Source organism: Talpa occidentalis, unplaced genomic scaffold, assembly GCF_014898055.3.
Source record: "Talpa occidentalis isolate TD23 unplaced genomic scaffold, MPIMG_talOcc4v2.1 talOcc4.7, whole genome shotgun sequence".
Taxonomy (NCBI): Eukaryota; Metazoa; Chordata; class Mammalia; order Eulipotyphla; family Talpidae; genus Talpa; species Talpa occidentalis.
The window spans coordinates 83,036,333-83,054,247 of NW_023605083.1; the positions used below are offsets into that span (position 1 = coordinate 83,036,333).

The 17,915-nt window shown below is 47.4% G+C and overlaps 2 protein-coding genes across 8 annotated transcripts; one reads left to right on the plus strand and one right to left on the minus strand.

The window, feature by feature from the left end:
- The first annotated feature begins 3,981 nt into the window (after positions 1–3,981).
- On the plus strand, positions 3,982–12,216 carry TMEM97 (transmembrane protein 97). The gene is made up of 3 exons (XM_037492579.2): positions 3,982–4,189; positions 9,516–9,660; positions 10,550–12,216. The coding sequence occupies exons 1-3, from the start codon at positions 4,064–4,066 to the stop codon at positions 10,807–10,809; spliced, it is 531 nt and encodes a 176-aa protein (XP_037348476.1). The 5' UTR covers positions 3,982–4,063; the 3' UTR covers positions 10,810–12,216.
- Positions 11,275–17,869, minus strand: IFT20 (intraflagellar transport 20). Of its 7 annotated transcripts, none has more exons than XM_037492582.2 (7): positions 17,755–17,869; positions 15,475–15,558; positions 14,843–15,059; positions 14,553–14,681; positions 13,316–13,401; positions 12,703–12,806; positions 11,275–12,261 (listed from the first exon to the last, which is right to left on the minus strand). In XM_037492582.2, the coding sequence occupies exons 3-7, from the start codon at positions 14,916–14,918 to the stop codon at positions 12,180–12,182; spliced, it is 477 nt and encodes a 158-aa protein (XP_037348479.1). In that variant the 5' UTR covers positions 14,919–15,059; positions 15,475–15,558; positions 17,755–17,869; the 3' UTR covers positions 11,275–12,179. The 7 variants fall into 7 exon arrangements, with proteins under 7 accessions (XP_037348479.1, XP_037348477.1, XP_037348480.1 ...); XM_037492580.2 differs by having other exon boundaries at positions 14,843–15,080; XM_037492584.2 differs by having other exon boundaries at positions 11,276–12,261; positions 14,843–14,878; positions 17,755–17,868.
- Between the last annotated feature and the right edge of the window lie 46 nt (positions 17,870–17,915).

Here is a 17,915-nt window from a genome sequence, read left to right on the forward strand (position 1 = left end):
AGAGTGAAAGGAATAAATGTGTCAGAGACAGCAGCAATGCCACCAAATAGGGCAATTGGGAGGGGGCCTGTGACTGCTTCTAAAAATTCATAGGGATGGGGGAGGAGGGCTAGGGAGGAGAGGTATATTTTAAGGAGAGAGAAAAGAGAATAGTAGAGAGGAGAGGAAAGCGCTTTGTACAGTTGCTACCGAAGAGGTTAGTGGCAGGTTTGTCATGGGCCTTCCAGCATTGTTCAGCTGGAGTTACAATGCCAGAATCCTGTTTCCACCACCACGGCTGGGTTAATGGTGTTTGTCTCACCACAATACACATAATTTTCAAAAGACACCAAACTTTGCCTCTTCCCCTTCAGGATAGGGAAGCTATCAGGGCTTTTTCTTTTTTTTTAAAGATTTATTTATTTATGCACACAAGAACTGGGGTATAGGCCAGAGGTGCAGGGGGTGAGAGGATTCATCAGAGGCAGAGTGGGGGGCAGAACAGGCAGATGTACTGAAATACACTGTTGAGGGGAGCAGCGGGCAAGACAGGAGCGGTCTGCTGTGCCAGTGGATTAGCTCCCTGGCCAGGAATCGAACTGGTGCTGCAATGGCTGCGGAGGCTGCAATGGCTGTTGTGCCAACAGGGAGGCCCTTTTTTCTTTCATCATCTTTCACCAAACACTCGTTTTGGGTGATAAATCTGCTGATTAGTCATGTCCCTCTCCCCAGGGCCATTTTTGCCTTCTACTGCTTATCTGACCTCATCAAATTAAGAGTTGCGGTTCCCCCACTAAGGAATTTCAAACAAGACAGCAGCTGGAAAGATTTGTTTTTGGACAGGGGCCTTTTAGTAAAAGTGCTTGGCCTTGAAAATCTTTATCGACAGATAACAAACTTGGCTAGGTGAGGTGTTTTTTGAGGAACAGCCACATTAACAGCTGTGCACTTATCATGTTCCCTGGGCAAATACCAGCTTAGGGGCCCCGTACACCCTCCCCTTAGCAAGCCATTACAATCAGCAAGGAGTGCAGGTTAAAAGGGGCCGCTGTCCTGAAAGCGCGTATGGCTGTGTGGGGAGTGCTCCAACCTGCCCTGGAGGCCCTGGGGAATCCAGGACTTTGTGTTCTGACAATGTCCACTCACCCAGGCCGGCCAGCCCTTGCTCACCACCCCAGAAGAAACCACCACTTCCCTCCCCTTTGTGCTCTCCATCCACCCTGCCGATTGTCCCCAATTTTCCCCATTCCTTAACCACCCCCACCCAGTACTCCTCCAGAGGCCAAACCCCTCTACCAGGGGCTAGCAAGCCCCTCTGTACCCTCACCCTCACCTCCCACAGTAACTGACACCTGGTTCCTTGTCAAGGACTCGGCCTCCCCACCACCCTCTTCAGCACAGGTTGTTTGTTTTCTCACACTCCACAAGCTCAGGGTCTGGAGGTGGGGTTACCAGGCCCCATGGTGCCCAAGGCCAGGTCCACACTGTTGCCCCTCCACTCTCAAGTTTATGCCATACCTCGGCCCATGCCCTTCTTCCTGGCTAGTCTGCTTAAATACCAAAGCAAGTATATAAGCAAGGGGCTCACAGCCTTCTCTCCAACCACCTGCCACCATCATCCTAGGTGGCCGGGGGGTTGATCCATTCCACACCCTGAGTTCTCTGTCCTTTGACCTTAACCCCAAAGATCTCCTCTACTCCACAGGCAAAACATCCCCCCCCAACACCAGGAACTCAGACATTGCATCCCTTGGCATAATCCCCCATTCATTCACTCACTCCCATCATGCTGGCACCTCTTCCTCAGGAAAATCTCATATCCATTCATGCCTCCACTTTCTCCCAGGCTACCAGCCCCTTTGGCCTCATGTTGCTCTCTATCCAGCTACCTATCTTTTTTTTTTTTTTTTTAAATTTCTGCTGCTTTTTTTTTTTTTTAAAGAATTATTTATTTATACAAGCACTGGGTACAGTCAGAAGCGCGGGAGGGTGAGAGAATTCACCAGAGCCAGAGCGGGGAGCAGAACAGACAGACTGACAAGACAGACTGACGAAACACACTGCTGAGGGGAGCAGAGGGTGGCAGGAGAGGTCTGCGGTCATGTGGGACCCTCGCCAGCGGCCGGGGATAGAACCGGAGCTACAGAGGCTGCGGGCAGCCTCGCAGCCCAGCGCTCAACTGCTGCGCCACCAGGGGAGGCCCCCATAGCTACCTATCAATTGACTTAACTGAGACTTCAATCATGGTCTTGTTCAGCTCCTCAAAAATCACCATCGTCTTTCTGAACCCCAATCCTGGACGAGTCCAATGGCCTTTTTCTGAGCAGATTCCACACTGGAGAAAAGCACAAGGCTAGGAAATCGGGGTCTCCAGATCAATGGCCACCCGCCTCAGCTGGGCAACTGCCAGCAATTTTCAGTTGGTCCTAATCCAATAGGGTCCACCCAGGCAAGCACATACCTCTATTGACGTGACCCTAATCTTTCCATTCTCCTCCACCCAAGAAACTTCAAACACATCTACACAAGCTCTCCTGAAAATAAGTCCTCTCTTGAGCACATCTCCCTTAAGCTACTGCCTCGTCTTTTTCCTTCCCTTCATAACCTGATGTCTGTACTCCCTGCCTCCATTTATTTCCCTGCTTCTTTACTCCATGCTTCTTTACACCATCTGTCTCCTTCTACCACCAGTGGGTTCCGTTCAGTGCTGCTGGCACAGCTGACCCTCCTTTTCTGTATTTCTGTCACATCACACCCTTTCTTGTACACCTGTATCAGCCCCCCTCTTCCCTTGACCCCAAAAGTTGAGGCATCTCTAATATCTCTTCTATGCCCTCTGTCCTCAAAACTTCAACTTCCATCAATCGCTGCTGCTCACAAATCTCCATCTCTGGACAGGTTCATCCATCTAGCTACCTGCTAGACCTCATGGTCAAAACCAAATTACCTTCTCTTCAACTCCTCTTCTCAGCGAATGGCACTCATTCATCCTGTCCCAGGGCAGACCTGGGCTCAGCATATAGAGAAAGATCAGTATTTGATGAATGAATAAATGAATCCTGACCCTCTGTAGCCAGTCGCTCAGACTTGTCAATTTTACATCCTAATGCATCCCCATGCTTCTTTCTTTCTCTCTTTTTAAAGATTTATTTATTCATTTTTACACAAGAACCGGGGTACAGGCCAGAAGCGCAGGAGGGTGAGAGGATTCACCAGAGCGGGGAGCAGAACAGGCAGACTGACGAAATACACTGCTGAGGGGAGCAGCGGGCGCGACAGGAGAGGTCTGCTGTGACAGGAGAGGTCTGCCATGCCATGTGGGACCCTCGCCGGCCGGCAGGGATCGAACAAGCGCTGCAGAGTCTGCAGACAGCTTCACAGCGCGGCGCTCAACCACCAGCGCCACCAGGGGAGGCCCCCCCATGCTTCTTTCTTGAGGCTGCTTGCCTCCTACACATCCTTCGGAAGGCTTCTGGGGCCTCTCCGCTCCAACGGGCCGAGGATCCCGCCCCCGCGCGGGTCCCAGAGCACGGTCCGGCCCCGGCCTGCCCAGGCTGAGCCGCCCCCACTGATCTGGGATTGGGAGCTTCACCCTCCTGTGCGCCACCGCCCGGCACCCAGGAGGCGCCCGTAAGGACTAAATGAATGGAGCGATGCACGAAAGGCGCCACGGTGGGCAGGAGCCGCGGAGCTTAGCGCGCCACGAGACCGACGGCGCGAAGCCCAGCCCCGCCCCTCGCCGGCCCTGGCCGCCCCTCGCCAGCCAGCTGTCGGCGCCCGCCAAGCCGCCGACGCGGCAGACAGGGAGCCCCGCCCCCGCTCACGCGGCGCTCCGTCGCGACACGCTACCCTCAGACGAGCCAATGGACGCGCCCGGCGGGGAGCCCCGCCCCCGCCCCGCGCCGCGGCGACGCAACCAGCCAATGGGAGCGGCCGGCGTGGTCCGCGAGCGGGGGCGGGGGGGGAGCGGGCGGAGCGGGCGCCCGGGCGCGGGGTCCCGGCCGTCGCGCGGCTCCGGCTGTCTTCCGACGTCTGCGGGCTCCCGGAGCGCGGCGGCGGCTCTGCTTAGCCTAGATAACGGACCATGGGGGCTCTGGGCGCCCGGCGCGGCCTGGAGTGGCTGCTGGGGCTCTACTTCCTCTCCCACATCCCCATCACCCTGCTTTTGGATCTGCAGGCGGTGCTGCCGCACGAGCTCTACCCGGCCGAGGTGAGGGCGGCGGTCGCCGAGTTTGGGGCCCTCCGCGCGGCGCTTGTCCCGGCGTCTCACTTGCCCTCCCCTCCCGCGCCCGCGCCCGCCCCGCACCCCTCTTGGTTCCTGCCGGTGCTCCGGCCTCTCCTTGCCTTTCAGCTGGTCCGCGTCGTCGGGGTTTTGTTTTTCCCAGACTCCCCACAAACTGCTGGGGCAGATACTCTATTTGCTTTTCGTTGAGTATGTTTAAGGCTCCCACAGCTCACCTGTGGTCAGTTATCAGTGTTGGAGGGAAGTGGTCTGAATGAATCAGTGTCTAAATCACATGTTGCATTTGATTTAAAGTTGTGTTTCTTGGAAGAACTTTAAAGTGCCATGTAATCTCAAAAAAAAAAAAAGAGAGAGAGAGAGAAAAACTCACAAAACAAAACCCAAGAACAGTTAGACCCGCCTAAAGGGCATTCGCAGATCAAGGCCAGGATACAGAAACTTCAAAAATTGAAGTTAGCAACGCCTTTTCAAATCGGCCCTTTTAATTGGGGTCCAGTAAGAATTATCACCTGAGTAGAAAAAGGCCAAAAGCGCCATTTCCTGGTTTTGGAGGGGAAAGCAATAATTTATTGCTTTTCTTTTAAAAGTTTTGGGAATTTACACAAAAAAAACCAAAAACCCAAACTAATATTTGTTTTTTGTTGCTTTTTATTTTTTCAGAGCTAGTTTTATTTTCTGGTCTTCTTTTATCTGGACCCTATAACCTTCTTCCATGGAATGCATAGCCTCAGTTCTGTTTTCTCCAACTTGTTTGTAGACCTGTGGGCAAGACTGACTTGTCTACTTGAAGATTTGGTTTTGCCTGTTTCTCCTTAAAAGTATTTTTTCTCTGCAGAGAGCGGGTTCTTAACCTGAGGTCCAGGAAACCCCATGGGGTATGCAAACCAGCGTGTGTCTTGTGTTTTCTGGGAAGAGAGTTTATAATTTCCACCAACTTTTCCAGGAGTCTAAGCCTCCCCAGAAGATTAAGAGCCACTGCTAAACATTGCATGGCCCACTTTTGTTTTCTTCTAGAACCAAGCATAATTGGGAAATCCTCTGATCTACCTTTCCTTGGGCAAAATGGAGGTAGCATATGGCAAGAGCATTGGACTGCAGCCTGGAAACTAAGTTTTTTAAAAACTTGACAAATGAGGGCTCTGTTGCCTCAGCTGTCAAGAGACAGTTGGGCTAAATTACAGGCTCAAACATATACAGGATATATTAGCTTCCTATTGCTGCTGTACCAAATTATTAAAAACATAGTGGTTTATTTAAGGCAACACAAATTTATTTTCTTGCAGTTCAGAAGTTTGACATAAATCTTAGAATTGAAATCAGGGTTTCAGCAAGGCTGGTTCCTTCTCTGCATCCTGGAGGAGAATCTGTTCCTTGCCTCTTTTAAGATGTCTGGTGGCTGCCAGTGTCCCTTGGCTTTTGGCCACATCACATCACTCTCTGCTTCTCTCATCACTTCTGCTACCTTTTCTTCTATTCTCAAATCTCCCTCTACCCCACTTTCATAAGGACAATTATAATGACATTGAGGGCCAACCAGATAAGTAGGATAACTCCCCCCTCCCCCAATCTCAATATCCTTGACTTAGTCACACCTAGAGTCTCTTGCCAAATAAGTTTCCATTCACAGGTTCCAGGAATTAGGCCATGACTATCCTTGGGGACCATCATTCAGCCCTATTATGGGCTCAGGTAGTGCAGACTCTTTCTAAGCAGGTCTCTGCAGCTCTGCGATAGCTGTTAATTGCCTTGAAGAAAGGAGAGCTATGTCTGGTTTTCAAAACCTGTGTGCTTATTAGGAATTGGCACGCAGCCTGTTTACAATCTCTAATGTCATGGGTCCCTTTAATACTGGGCAATTATGATGTTATTCCTGGTAGCCATTCCAGACTTAACAGCTGTTAAGTTTCTTTGTTAGTTTCTTTGTTCCTTGTCAGTGTGCCTTTCCCACAGGCCCTTGCTCTTTGCTCACAAAGTGGAAATATACCCAGCTTCATAAAGATCCCCTTTAAACTTATATATTTGATTTGGTAAGGTTTTCTCACCTTTTTTTTTTTTAATGTTGACTTATTGGAAAGGTGCAAGTTTGATGCAGGCAAGATCTCACCAGAGATTTACTTGGGGCCTATGTACCTGTCTGTGACTTTGACTATTTGAAGGCATTAGCAGCTTAGAGGCAACCTGACTTGGGAGGCCTTGGTTTCTATTACTTTTGTTGCTTGGGGAGGGGGGATGGGGGGGGGAGAGGGGAAGGGAAGGAGGGATGATGCTTTTGTTGCTTCTTTATGGGGAAAGTAATAAAGTCCTAAGTTATTCTCAAGATTCTCTCTTTGAAAAAAATGCCAAAATTTAATGTCTTTCCTCGCTAAATAGAACTTTTCCCTAGAATTAAACAACTTGTGGGAGATCACATAATAATTGGGCTAAAATTTGCAGATTAAAAATATCTCTTGGTTTGAATCAAACCAACACTTAGAAAAACTCATGAAACAGTTTTGTTTGGATTAGAGCATAGACGGGAAATGTTTTGTAGTATCTGAAGCTGGGTGGCATTGCTTTTATTAAAATAAGGAAAAACAGATGAACATCTAGATCTAAAGTTGGTGTGTAACCTCATTCTTTTTTTTTTTTTTAATTTAAAGATTTATTTGTTCATACTAGAGCTGGGGTATAGGCCAGAAGTGTGGGGGGTGAGAGGATTCACCAGAGACAGAGTTGGGAACAGAACAGGCAGACTGAGTGAAATCCACTGCTGAAGGTAGCAGTGGGTGAGACAGGAGAAGTCTGCTGTGCCATGTGGGTAGCTCCCTGGCCGGGGATCGAACTTGTGCTGCAGTAGCTGCGGACAGTCTCATAGGTTGCTTCGTAACCCCCTTGCGACACTAGGGAAGCCTGGTGTGTACCCTCATTCGAAGTTAGAGAGGTGTAAGTTCAGCAGCAACTCCTGGTTTAGAAATCATGTGTTCAGGCCAGCTGAATATTTTAATGAATAACAATGGAAGTTGAGCCAAGTGAGTCAGGTATAAATGGAGACAGTTTCATGGCATTTTTGGGGTCCCATCTAATAAGAATTCTCATGAATGACCAGTTGTTGCTGACATTTTAATAGGAGTAAACTTGAACCTCTCCAAATATCTGTTAATTACATTCAATTAAGTAACCTTAATATTTATAACATGCTAGCCATTGTTCTAAACTCATTTTATCAAAAGTAAAATATAAATGTTACCAGCAATGATGTAGATACTATAATTGGCCCTACTTTATAGATGGGAAACAAGCTTAGTGAGATGAAGGGCTCTGCCCGGAGCGAGGCACCCTACCACAAGGTCCCATGCCCTTCACTCTACTGAGGGCTTGGGCCTTGTGTCCCACTCACCCTGAGTCCCAGCCTCCTATCCTTAGGTCGCTGGTATATGTCTGTGGGCAGGTGTTGGGTTCTAATTGATGATTACAAAGCTGGCATTAGTTTAAATTTTGCAAATCTCATCTTGCAACCCTTAGAAATTCTAGTGCTATACAAATCAGCCAGGATTTATGAAATAGGTGAATCTGAGAGACTACATAAAATAGAATAGAAAATGAAGTTCAAATGAACCAGATTGCCTTTCAAATTCTGCAGTCAATCTTATTTATTATTTAATTTTTAATTTATTTTTGCATAGACAAACTGGGGTGTAGACCAGAGGTGCGGCGCGGGGGTGTGTATGAGAGGATTCACCAGAGACAGAGTGGGGAGCAGAACATGCAGATTTACTGAAATACACTGCTGAGGGGAGCAGCGGGCAAGACAGGAGAGGTCTGCTGCGCCACATGTGGGTAGCTCCCTGGCTGGGATCGAACTCAGGCCATAGCAGTGATAGCGCGGAGACGTAACCCCTAGGCCACCAGGAAGGCCCCTGCAGTCAGTCTTTTAAATCAGGTAGTTCCTGCCAATATTTTTTAAAGTTAACCTAGAAAGCAAAATAGGATCTTAAAAAACATGTAGTTCAGGTTGCTTGTTTTACAGATGAGGAAATAGAACCTAGGATGGATAGAGTGATTTAACCTTTATAGTATTTTCTATGATACCATTCTGAAAAGTGCTTAGTAGGAAGCAAAAGGTATCACTGTGAATTCAAATTCCAAATCATGTACAAATCGGAGGTCATTTGGTCAATAAATTGTTTATCTAGCCAGAATCTTCCTGAAATTAACATTATGCTAACAGAATGTTTCTGGCTATTTGCTTAAAGCTCACTCACAGCAATGAGGCATCTATTTCATAGTAGTAAGCTTTTAGCTTTTGATCAAAAATTAACAGGAAAAATCTCTTTGAATTTCCCGTTGTATCTTACCATGGAAGTTGCCTTTATCACACTACCAAGACATATATTTGTCTTTGAAGTCAGGTGTGTTAAGACAACGCCTTTGCCCATGGCCACCTCCAGAAGTGAGTGCCACCTTGTACAGTAGTCCACGTAGCATGGACAGCCCTAGGCTTTGGGCTCTTAAAAAAGCACAAAATGGGCAGGAGCCTCCTCAGAGTGTGCTCCTCCCGTCCTCCGACTGTAGCCATTCAGTGTGGGTCTGCGTCTTTTGATTTGACAGCATAATTATGAGGCCCAAGCTAGAACCAACACAGATCATTTTCTCAGGCTTTGCTGTAACCTAGCAGCTATATAGTTTGTGGTTCAAGGCAGCTTGTTCTTCCATAAATAGCCAGCTAGTCTCCTAAAAGAAGTAACTTTTAGATGTAAGGAGTTAAGAATAATGAGGAACTTGGGACTTTGGAATTATTTAAATTGTCTGAAATTGCATCTTCAAAGAGGTTAGATTTCTACTACCATCCTCGTCTTAAAAAAAAAGACAAGGAATTCAGTTCATTTCTGTATTTGAGGGAACAGCGCTTCAGGGCTGCTATGCAGTAGCTGTTATGAAAGGACAAATGTCAGATGTTTCCACATCTGTCTTTATAAAGAATATTGTTGGCGGATAGGTCGCATTTGTGTGTTCATTCAGAAACATCTGAGACCCTACTAAGTGCCAGATGCTATTGCTCTTGACTGTGGGTGGCACAGCCAGGTGTGTGTCGCAGCGTCAGGAGCAGAAGCCAGGTGGCACAAAGGGGCCAGCAGAGCTGAAGACTTCCCAGAGAAGGTGGCATGTGCAATGAGCCAGTGGGTTTGTGTGAAATCACCATCTAGGTTGCATCACCAACGCCAGCAGAGCAAGCCATTCTGCTGAGGGTAGAGATTCTTCAGTGGGTTGGCGTGGCTGCAGGTGGCGATATTCACTGAGATCTTTCTTTTCCCAGTTGACAAAGCTGCTGAAGTGGTATGCAAAAGAGTTCAAAGACCCTCTGCTGCAGAATCCCCCATCGTGGTTTAAGTCCTTCCTGTTCTGTGAGCTTATGTTCCAGCTGCCTTTCTTTCCCATCGCAACTTATGCCTTCTTCAAAGGTTGGTAAATAGTGGGGAAATCCTTTTTTTTCTTTCTTTTTTTGCTCTGAAATCAGGCCCAACAAATCTTTTGGGGAAGGATCTCCAGGGGTTGGGGGGCCTCTGTGGTTGGTGTGAGGGTGAGGTAGGATGTGACAGGAACGGGCAGAATAGCGCTAGGAAAGGGACATTCAGAGTAATGTTACTGACTGCCTGGGTCACCTGGAAACCCTGAGGCTGCCTAAATGATGAATTTATCCATTTTTACTGTTGTTTTTTATTTCCCCTCTGCATACAGAATTTCTCTTTTATTGTTGGCGTTTATTTTCTGCTTTTGATAGTATCCTACCAACTGTAAACATAGTAGCACCGAGCTAGAGCTTACTTTCACCAGAAGGGCTTACTTTCTCATTGAAAAATTATTCTGACTATGTCCCCACATGACTGATGCCTTCATAAAGAAGGGGGCCAGCCCAGTGCATGTAGTAACTAGGCTTGTGCAGCGATTCCCCCTGGGCTCTCTGAATCCATCTCTTGGCAGAATTTGTTACCCACTCACCTGTATGGCATAATAAACAGATGCCACTGCCACGGCTCCTACCCTCCTTGAATTTTAGATCAACTGGGTTTGACCAGTGTTGGCCATTTACTGCCCTAGAGTTTTTTCTGAATTAAAATCTGACCCCACCCTTGGTTCTTTGGCAGCCAGTATGCTAAGGCCCCAGCTGTCACATAATTTTTCGAGTTGAATAGTAGTACAGACATCTAGTTTTCCATCTGTTTCCAGTTGGAAAAGGAGGTGGAATGATTCAACTGAGTATCATTGGCAGAGGCAGGGCAGAGAAGGACGTGAGCAACCCTGGAGTCGTGAACACACCTAACCTGTTATCTTTTTCTCTTATGACCTCAGGAGGCTGCAAGTGGATCCGCACCCCTGCAATCATCTACTCAGTTCATACCATAACGACTCTAATTCCAATTCTCACCACGATTCTGTTTGAGGATTTCTCCAAAGCCGGTAGTTTCAAAGGACAAGGACCTAAGACTGTCCCAGAACGACTAACCCTCGCGTCTGTCTATGTCCCCTACTTGCTCATCCCTCTCATGCTTCTGCTTTTCATGTTGCGGAGTCCCCACTATAAGTATGAGGAGAAAAGAAAGAAAAAATGAAAGAACCACTGGGCCAGGGGAGAGATGCCCACAGGGCAGTTTCCTGTTGACCCAGTACAAGGAAAACTGCTCACAACCCACATCTTTGGTAGCATTGGAAACACCAGCAGCAACACACAAGAGCAAGACACTGGCAGGAGCCAAGTTAAACTCTCCCGAGGGCACTGGCACAAACAGACCGATCACCTGCTGACTGGCAGAAGGGTGTGTGCTAGGGTGTAGGGAAATGGTGCCAAACACCTCAGTGTGGGCCTAGGATCCACTGCAGGATTTAAAACATGAGACCAAACCAGAATCTGGATAAACTAAGAAACATGGCCTGCTTGGCATATTCATGAATCATCCCCCAGTACACGTGACTAAATCTGTCACTCATGTTTCTCTACAGCATATCACTAATCAACAAAGTGAGTAGGGGGATGCCTGAGTCCATTTTAAAGTTAGAAATCATGTCTCCCTAATGTTCAAAAACTCTTATCATGTTTTCTGTCCCAGGAGAAAAGTTTTGTCTGTTTATTTTCTTTCCAAACCTATACTTCATTTTACAAACCATCTATAATAAGTACCTTTTCTCTGAGGTCTGATTTCCAACCTGATCTGGAAGTGTACTTCCTTCTGGATAACTTCGTCCTAATAGTTTAATCATTCCTTCTGTCTTGTTCTCAGTCCTAGGAGGGAGACGGCTGAGCATAACGTCCAGTGTGTGCACTTAGGTTCTCCACGTTAGTATCTGGTGTTCCATTAGCTTTCTCTAAATCCAAACACAAAGCCAACTCTTTTGAAAAAAGACTTGTGAATGCACATGGAAAACTGTGGAAACTGGACCCAGTCAGTTCCTTCTCTTTGCCTGTTTGCTCACAAGCCATACTGGTCTGATTGCCGGGACTGTTGTCTGACTCATGTGTCTGGTCCAAATAAAGGTAGCTGCTGACCACTGCCTGGTTTCTTTTGTGGACTAGGGGCTAGAGAATCCAGCACTCTCTAACAAGGGGTTAAATGTACACTTCAAGGGCATCAGGAAAAAGGTAGATCAAGCCATTGAAAAACAATAATTTATTGCTTTTTGTTTCAAATTTTTGTGAATTTACCAAAAAAAAAAAAAAAAAGCTTACAGATAGCTCAGTTCAGACTAAGAACACAAGAGGTGAGAACCTGGATCACCGTGGTCACGGGGTATTCACCAGCGGAGATGCTCTGACATCTGAAACAAGCGCCCCCAGATGTGTTTTATTGCCTTCGTAGAGCTGCATTCCTTACACATCTCACACAACATACTTGGGTCATTAGTCAAATCACTGGAATGGTACAGAGGTGTTTTTGGTCTTTGATTTTTTTTTTTTTCCCTCCTGCTATAAAATTAAATTTTCAGTTCATTTCTGAAAAATAAATTGGTCAATAAATTCATTTTGTTCTGCTTCTACTTTACACAATGCTTCATATTCAACCCGATACCTGAAAAACAAAATTGTTAGAAGCCCTAAAAATGAGTGAAATAAACTATCAACTTATTCTTCTAAAAGAAGACTAGAGGTGGCTTAAATGATTCTAGGAAATAGTGTCAGTTCAGAATGAAGAAATCAGTAAGGGCAAGAAAGAAAAGCGACAGCCACCCGTGAGAAGTGTCCAGCCCACAGTGGGTCTTCTCCCAGACAGCCTCCCCCTCTGTACCTCGCTACCTGGACTTCCATGCTCTTAAGCTACTAGAGGTTCCTGGATATTAACAAAGAGCAATTCTTTTTTCTTTCCCATCAAATGTAATTTTATTCTAAAAGTCTTAAAACAGGATGACAACTGAGACACAATTCCTGAGAGAGCAGTGATGAGTAAGGACAAGAGGTACCCGAGAAGGAAAAATAGAATCACAGTAGAGAACTTCACTGGATGGTGTCTTACCTCTCGAGTTGCATTTTCTTTTCTGCTATTAGTGCTTGGAGTTGCTGCTGTTGGGCTTCTCTCTGCTTTGCTATAGATTTGAGCAAGTTCCGCGCGCCGATGGCCTAGAGAGAGACGGCAGTGCCAAAGAAGGTCATGGCTTCATTAAAACCATCTTCAGCATGAAGTCCTCACTGGGGAAGGCCCCCTGGAGGCCATCCCAGTGCACAGCAGGGCGAAAGTGAAGCCCTAGAGCTTTAGGAGTTAAGTCAAGAAGCAGGATAAACCTCATGACCGCAAACTGCCTGATGGGAACTGCAGAGCAGCACTAATGCAGACCTCTGAGCACCCCCAGGGCCTGATAGGCCACTTAGCCTCATGTCCTTTGCCCAGTCATACTGTGTTTCTTCATTTATCAAGTGAGAAACCACCTGATGATGTGAAAATTAAAGAAAATAATGACAAAGTATACTAGCATGTAAGAGTTTAATAGTAGGTTAACTGGATCAGGAATTGAGTCAAACCTTGTTTTAATTAAAGAATCTGCCCTCCCCTCCCCTGGGAAAAAAAAAAAAAAAAGGTTAGTGAGCCAGGGCCCCTACCACCATATGGACAGAAGACATACAGATCTTACCTTCATCTTCTCATTTTCTGCTTCTTTCGCAAGTTGGTCAACAAGCTCAATCAGACCACCAACTATTTTCTGGAACTGGCCAATTTCTTTTGGGGAAAGAACAAAAAATGTTTTATTTTCTAGCACCATCACGCTCCCTCAGCATTGCCTTTCAGGGAGAGGGCAGGGTTACTGCCCTCTAACTTGCGTCAACACAACGGGGTGCCTGCTGGCCTAGCCTCCCATGCTTGGTCTGAACCTAGAGGAGGTTGGTCAGGTACCCAGAGTTGGACCGGGGCACACCGGGACCCCGAGTCCTCACTGAGCCAGCCAGTGCTGCTGCTTCGGGCTGTGAAGGCACCAGACCCCTGGTGGGCCCATCTTGCTCTCTCAGGAGTGGCAGGAAGCAACGGGCTGTGTTCCTGAAAGGACCGTGCGTGAAAGTATTGCCTTAACATGAATGTGCCTCTCATTAGTCATAGATAAGTCACTACTTAATGGTGGGGTGGGGCTCCCACTGTAACCAGAGTTAATAAACAGCACAAAGTATCTAAATAGCTAACCTCCCATTCATTCTCGTCAATGTTCTTGGATGTGGTGGAACCCCGTTTTACGGATTCATAAACAAAGGCCCCCAGCAGTGAGACACCACACACCCAGCAATCACAGAACACTGGCCACATAATCCATGCTACCCTTCACCAGTCAAGCGCTCTCCACAGCCTATGAAGTCCTGGAAAGCTCAGAAATCTCTGCTTGACTAAATTAGCCCTGTAGTCATTGCCCCAGCCTGCCTGGCTACTGGGTCAGGAGGTGTCCTAGAGATTGCTAGCAAAATGGTGACTTCATTAAGTCTTTCATTCCAAATAATGGCAGGCCTGCCAGTGAGAACACTTTCTCCCAAGAAATCAAACCATGAGCACATGACTCTTATTTTCTGCCCTTCGGCCATGGTTCTGCCCCATTAAGTTTAAGATTTCCGAGAGGGAACAAAGAAAGATGGCATTATCTGAAAACACCTTTCTTTCCCCATCCAGTGTTCTGACTGGTGCTCAGCCGGGACCACAGGAGACATGAGAAGAGGGCAAGCAGACATGACAGGCAGTACAAAGGAATACATGAAGGCCAGGCTCAACCCCCCAACCCCCCACCAAAGCCAGCATCTCCCTTCTGGCAGGCCAAGAGCTGTGGTCCAAGATTGGGGGCACAAATGGAACAGTTCAAGCTGAATGGACCTTCGCTCCCAAATGATACTCACTGTCCACAAAGTCCTTGCATTCTTCCTTGAGCTCTATGGTCTGCTGGGTAACCTCTGGGTCCAATACCCGCAGCTTGTTCAGCTCATCAAAGTGCAGCCCTGCTTCACCCAGGATGTCCTTGGCCATAGCTGCAAAGAAACCAGCCCCGATCCCTGATCTCTTCCCAGCCACCCAAGCAAATGCCTGCTTCCAGCCCAACCCCATTCCTGCCCCCAGGGATGCCAATGCCCAAAACCAAGAAGATCCAAAGGCTCCCCCTTCCCTCTGCCTCCACCTCTCTGAGCCTCACCTGTTTCCCTTCCAGTTTCCCTAGAGAAGTTCTGTTCTGAAGGGGTGACAGTGGCAGCCAGGAGGAGGTGTGTCATAGGAGCAAGGGTCAGGAAAGAATAAAGTCCGGTTGCTTGTCACAGGCATCGTTCATTCAACACACATTTCTGGAGTGCCTACTACATGCCAGCACTGCTAGGTGCTGGGGGTACAAGGATGAGTGCAACATGGTGCACGCCCTGGAGGAGCACAGAGTTTAGCTGGAGGAAGACAGACATGTAAACTGAAAAATTATACCAAAGCGTTTGTACAGAAATATCATTAAAGCACCAGAGGAAGACAGAGCAATTAACTTGGGGTGAGGGTTAGGAGTGACAGTTGAATTAAGTTGTGAGCCATAAGCACATTTATTTATCCCCAGTTGCGTACCCAAAGGACATGAAAAAGCTGTTCAAAATACATGTACTGAAACAACACAGAAAGCAAGTAAAAGAAGAAATCTGAGTGCATTAAAAATTAAAGTTAAAAAAAATAAGAGGGAGTAAGAACATCACCCCAAATATATGCCACAGGATACTGTACACATCTGGGACCCAAGTTGAGTCAGTCCCTTTCTAGCAGAAAAATGGAATGGTGTTATCAGGAAGAACATACCAAGTAAGGAGGCCAGGGAAAGGCATTCCAAGCGGAGGAAACAGCATGGGCTAGAGGCTGAAGTCACTGACAGAGCCTATCTGCCTGGAAGGTGAAAGAACAGAGGACAGGGCAGGAAACATCAGTTGGAGTCAATCAAGAAGACCCTGTGTGCCCAGCTAAGGAGTTTGGATTGTTTTCTGTAAGGAACAGAGAACCAGCAGAGCTATCTTCTCCCTCCCCAGGCCACCGTGCATTTCTGGTCCAAAGGATACCTCATTTCTGGGAAAGAAATACTGAAAACTCACCCTCATCCTGGCTTAAAAAACAAAAACCAAACAATCTGAGCACATGCCCTGTCTAAAAAGGGAGGCAATACTACTTAGGACTACCCCCCAGCTGCCAGACCAGTTCCGAAATCCCAGTGTTCCAAGGTTCCCATCACCTGACCCTACCCCAGCCCTTCCCTCGCTCCCACCTCCCCCGTCACCTTTTCCCTTCCGGTTTCCTGAAAGAAGTTCTGTTCTGAACTGGGTGATTCTGGGAGTGACTGCCAGAGCAGGTGTTCCAAAGAAGAAGCAATGGTTAGAAAAGAACTAATCCCCATTTTTGCCAGCACTTCCGATTTTCAAGAGGGTGAGAAATCTAGACTTATATATGAACCTGATTTTTAAAGGAAGGTTTCAAGGGAAAAACAAACAAACAAATATCCAATACTGCGTAGGCCAATCAATACATGTGTATAGGCTGTCTCTGTATATGACTATGGCCCTCGGCCGTCAGCATCACTGGAATTCAGTGATGTTAAGTAGGCTAGCATCTTTATTTTGCAACATTTTAATCATTCAGAGCTTCCCCAAAATTGGGCATTTTAAGAAAATCTGTCTTCTGAGTTCTGTTATATTACCAAATATAACACTTAATGCTTATCAGGTGATTAATTGGAAAAGCTTCAAGTAACCCAAGGGAGCAAACGTCTGCATTATCTTCCATTGCCTTCCCTGAGAGCACACATTTACTCAGAAACACCTTCTCTGTCCCTGGTCCAAAGATAGTGTAATGAAGGAAATGCTTTGGTTTCTGATAGTAAACAAATAATCACAAATTGTGTTAACAGTATGAAGAAAGGCACATGGTGCTATATGAAGCTGCAGCAGGGCATCATTTACATGGGGGGAGAGGAATCAACAAAAGCCTCTGAAAAAGTGACACTTAAGCTGAGACCTAGAGAATGCAGGAGGCGGCAATGCAGGCAGAAGGAAAACGTGAAGGTTCTGAGGCTATAAGAAACTTAACATTCCAAGACTCTCAGTGGTTGAAACAGTGATCAAGGTGGAGCACAGGAGTGGATGAGGCTAGATGGGCAAACTAGAGCTGGATCACAGAGAGCTCTGAAAGCCGGGAGCTTGAGTTTCATCATAAGGATAATGGGCAGCCACTGGATTCCCAGGTGCGTGACATAATCAGATTTGCCTTCTACAGAGCTGACTGGCTCAAGGTGGAGAATGGAGGGAACAAGTGGGTAGTACACCTACTTTGTTCCTCACTATAACCCTAGCATCTAGCATGGTGCTAGCACATAACCGGCACTCAGTAAATGTTTGTGGAATGAATGACTGAAAACAGAGGAAGCTATGTGTCACCAAGGCTTGGAGCTGAAGAAGTGTTCTAATTTGAGGTGCTTTATAAGGCGAGCTGATGGGACTTAGTAAAGAACTGACTGAATGTAGGAGCTTGGGGACAAGGGAGGAGGCAAGATTCCAGCACTGAACCAAGTGTATAGTTGGAGGGGATAAATGAATGGGATGGTGAGGCCGGAGAAAGAGTGCAGGAAGGTTCACAGTGGGCTATAAGATTTTCCTCCAACTCCCACCACAGCGCGTTGAGCATCTGCAGCACACTGACACAACAGCCGAGTCCACTGAGCTCCCTGAAGGCGGGGCCACTCCCTCCGCTGCCCTGGCTCTCCCAGATCCCAACCTGGCACTATGAGCAGACTTCATCCATGGGGTGAGGGCAAAGAGCACTAAGCAGAAAGTTAGGGAGACCGTGTTGATGAAGCTGTCTTTACTATGTAAACTCCCTCAATTAATCTGAGCCACAGTTTTCCTCATAAGATCGTTACGCGCTTCGACGCATAAACCTCCAGGCCCAAACTGGATGTAAAACCGCTCCCGCCCCCAAAAAGTCGGGCAGAATCTCCACGTTTCTTTCGGCCTGGGGCTGCCTTTCCTCGGGGCGCAAACCTGTCAGGCTCATCTCAACCCAGGGGCGCTCCCATCCCCGAAGCGGACTGCCTACCTGGCGGCCCCGGAGCCGCAGCTCTCGGTGCCACAGCAGATGTCGGCGGACAGCTTCGCTCCGGTCAGGCACAGCCCGCGCCCAGCCCGCCCGCCACCCTCGGCCGCTGCCACGGCTACAAAAAAAATCTGTTTACCCGTGACGTCACTACCTGACACCGG

Bases quoted from the DNA above. Each gene is read 5' to 3' on its own strand.
- TMEM97 (XM_037492579.2), top strand. From the start codon at position 4,064: ATGGGGGCTCTGGGCGCCCGGCGCGGCCTGGAGTGGCTGCTGGGGCTC. The intron at 4,190-9,515 runs GTGAGGGCGGCG...TTCTTTTCCCAG, and splicing joins ACGAGCTCTACCCGGCCGAG to TTGACAAAGCTGCTGAAGTG. The intron at 9,661-10,549 runs GTTGGTAAATAG...TTATGACCTCAG, and splicing joins AACTTATGCCTTCTTCAAAG to GAGGCTGCAAGTGGATCCGC.
- IFT20 (XM_037492583.2), bottom strand. From the start codon at position 14,918: ATGACACACCTCCTCCTGGCTGCCACTGTCACCCCTTCAGAACAGAAC. The intron at 13,402-14,552 runs GTGAGTATCATT...TTTCCCCAAAAG, and splicing joins ATGCAAGGACTTTGTGGACA to AAATTGGCCAGTTCCAGAAA. The intron at 12,262-12,702 runs GTAAGACACCAT...TTTGTTTTTCAG, and splicing joins AAGAAAATGCAACTCGAGAG to GTATCGGGTTGAATATGAAG.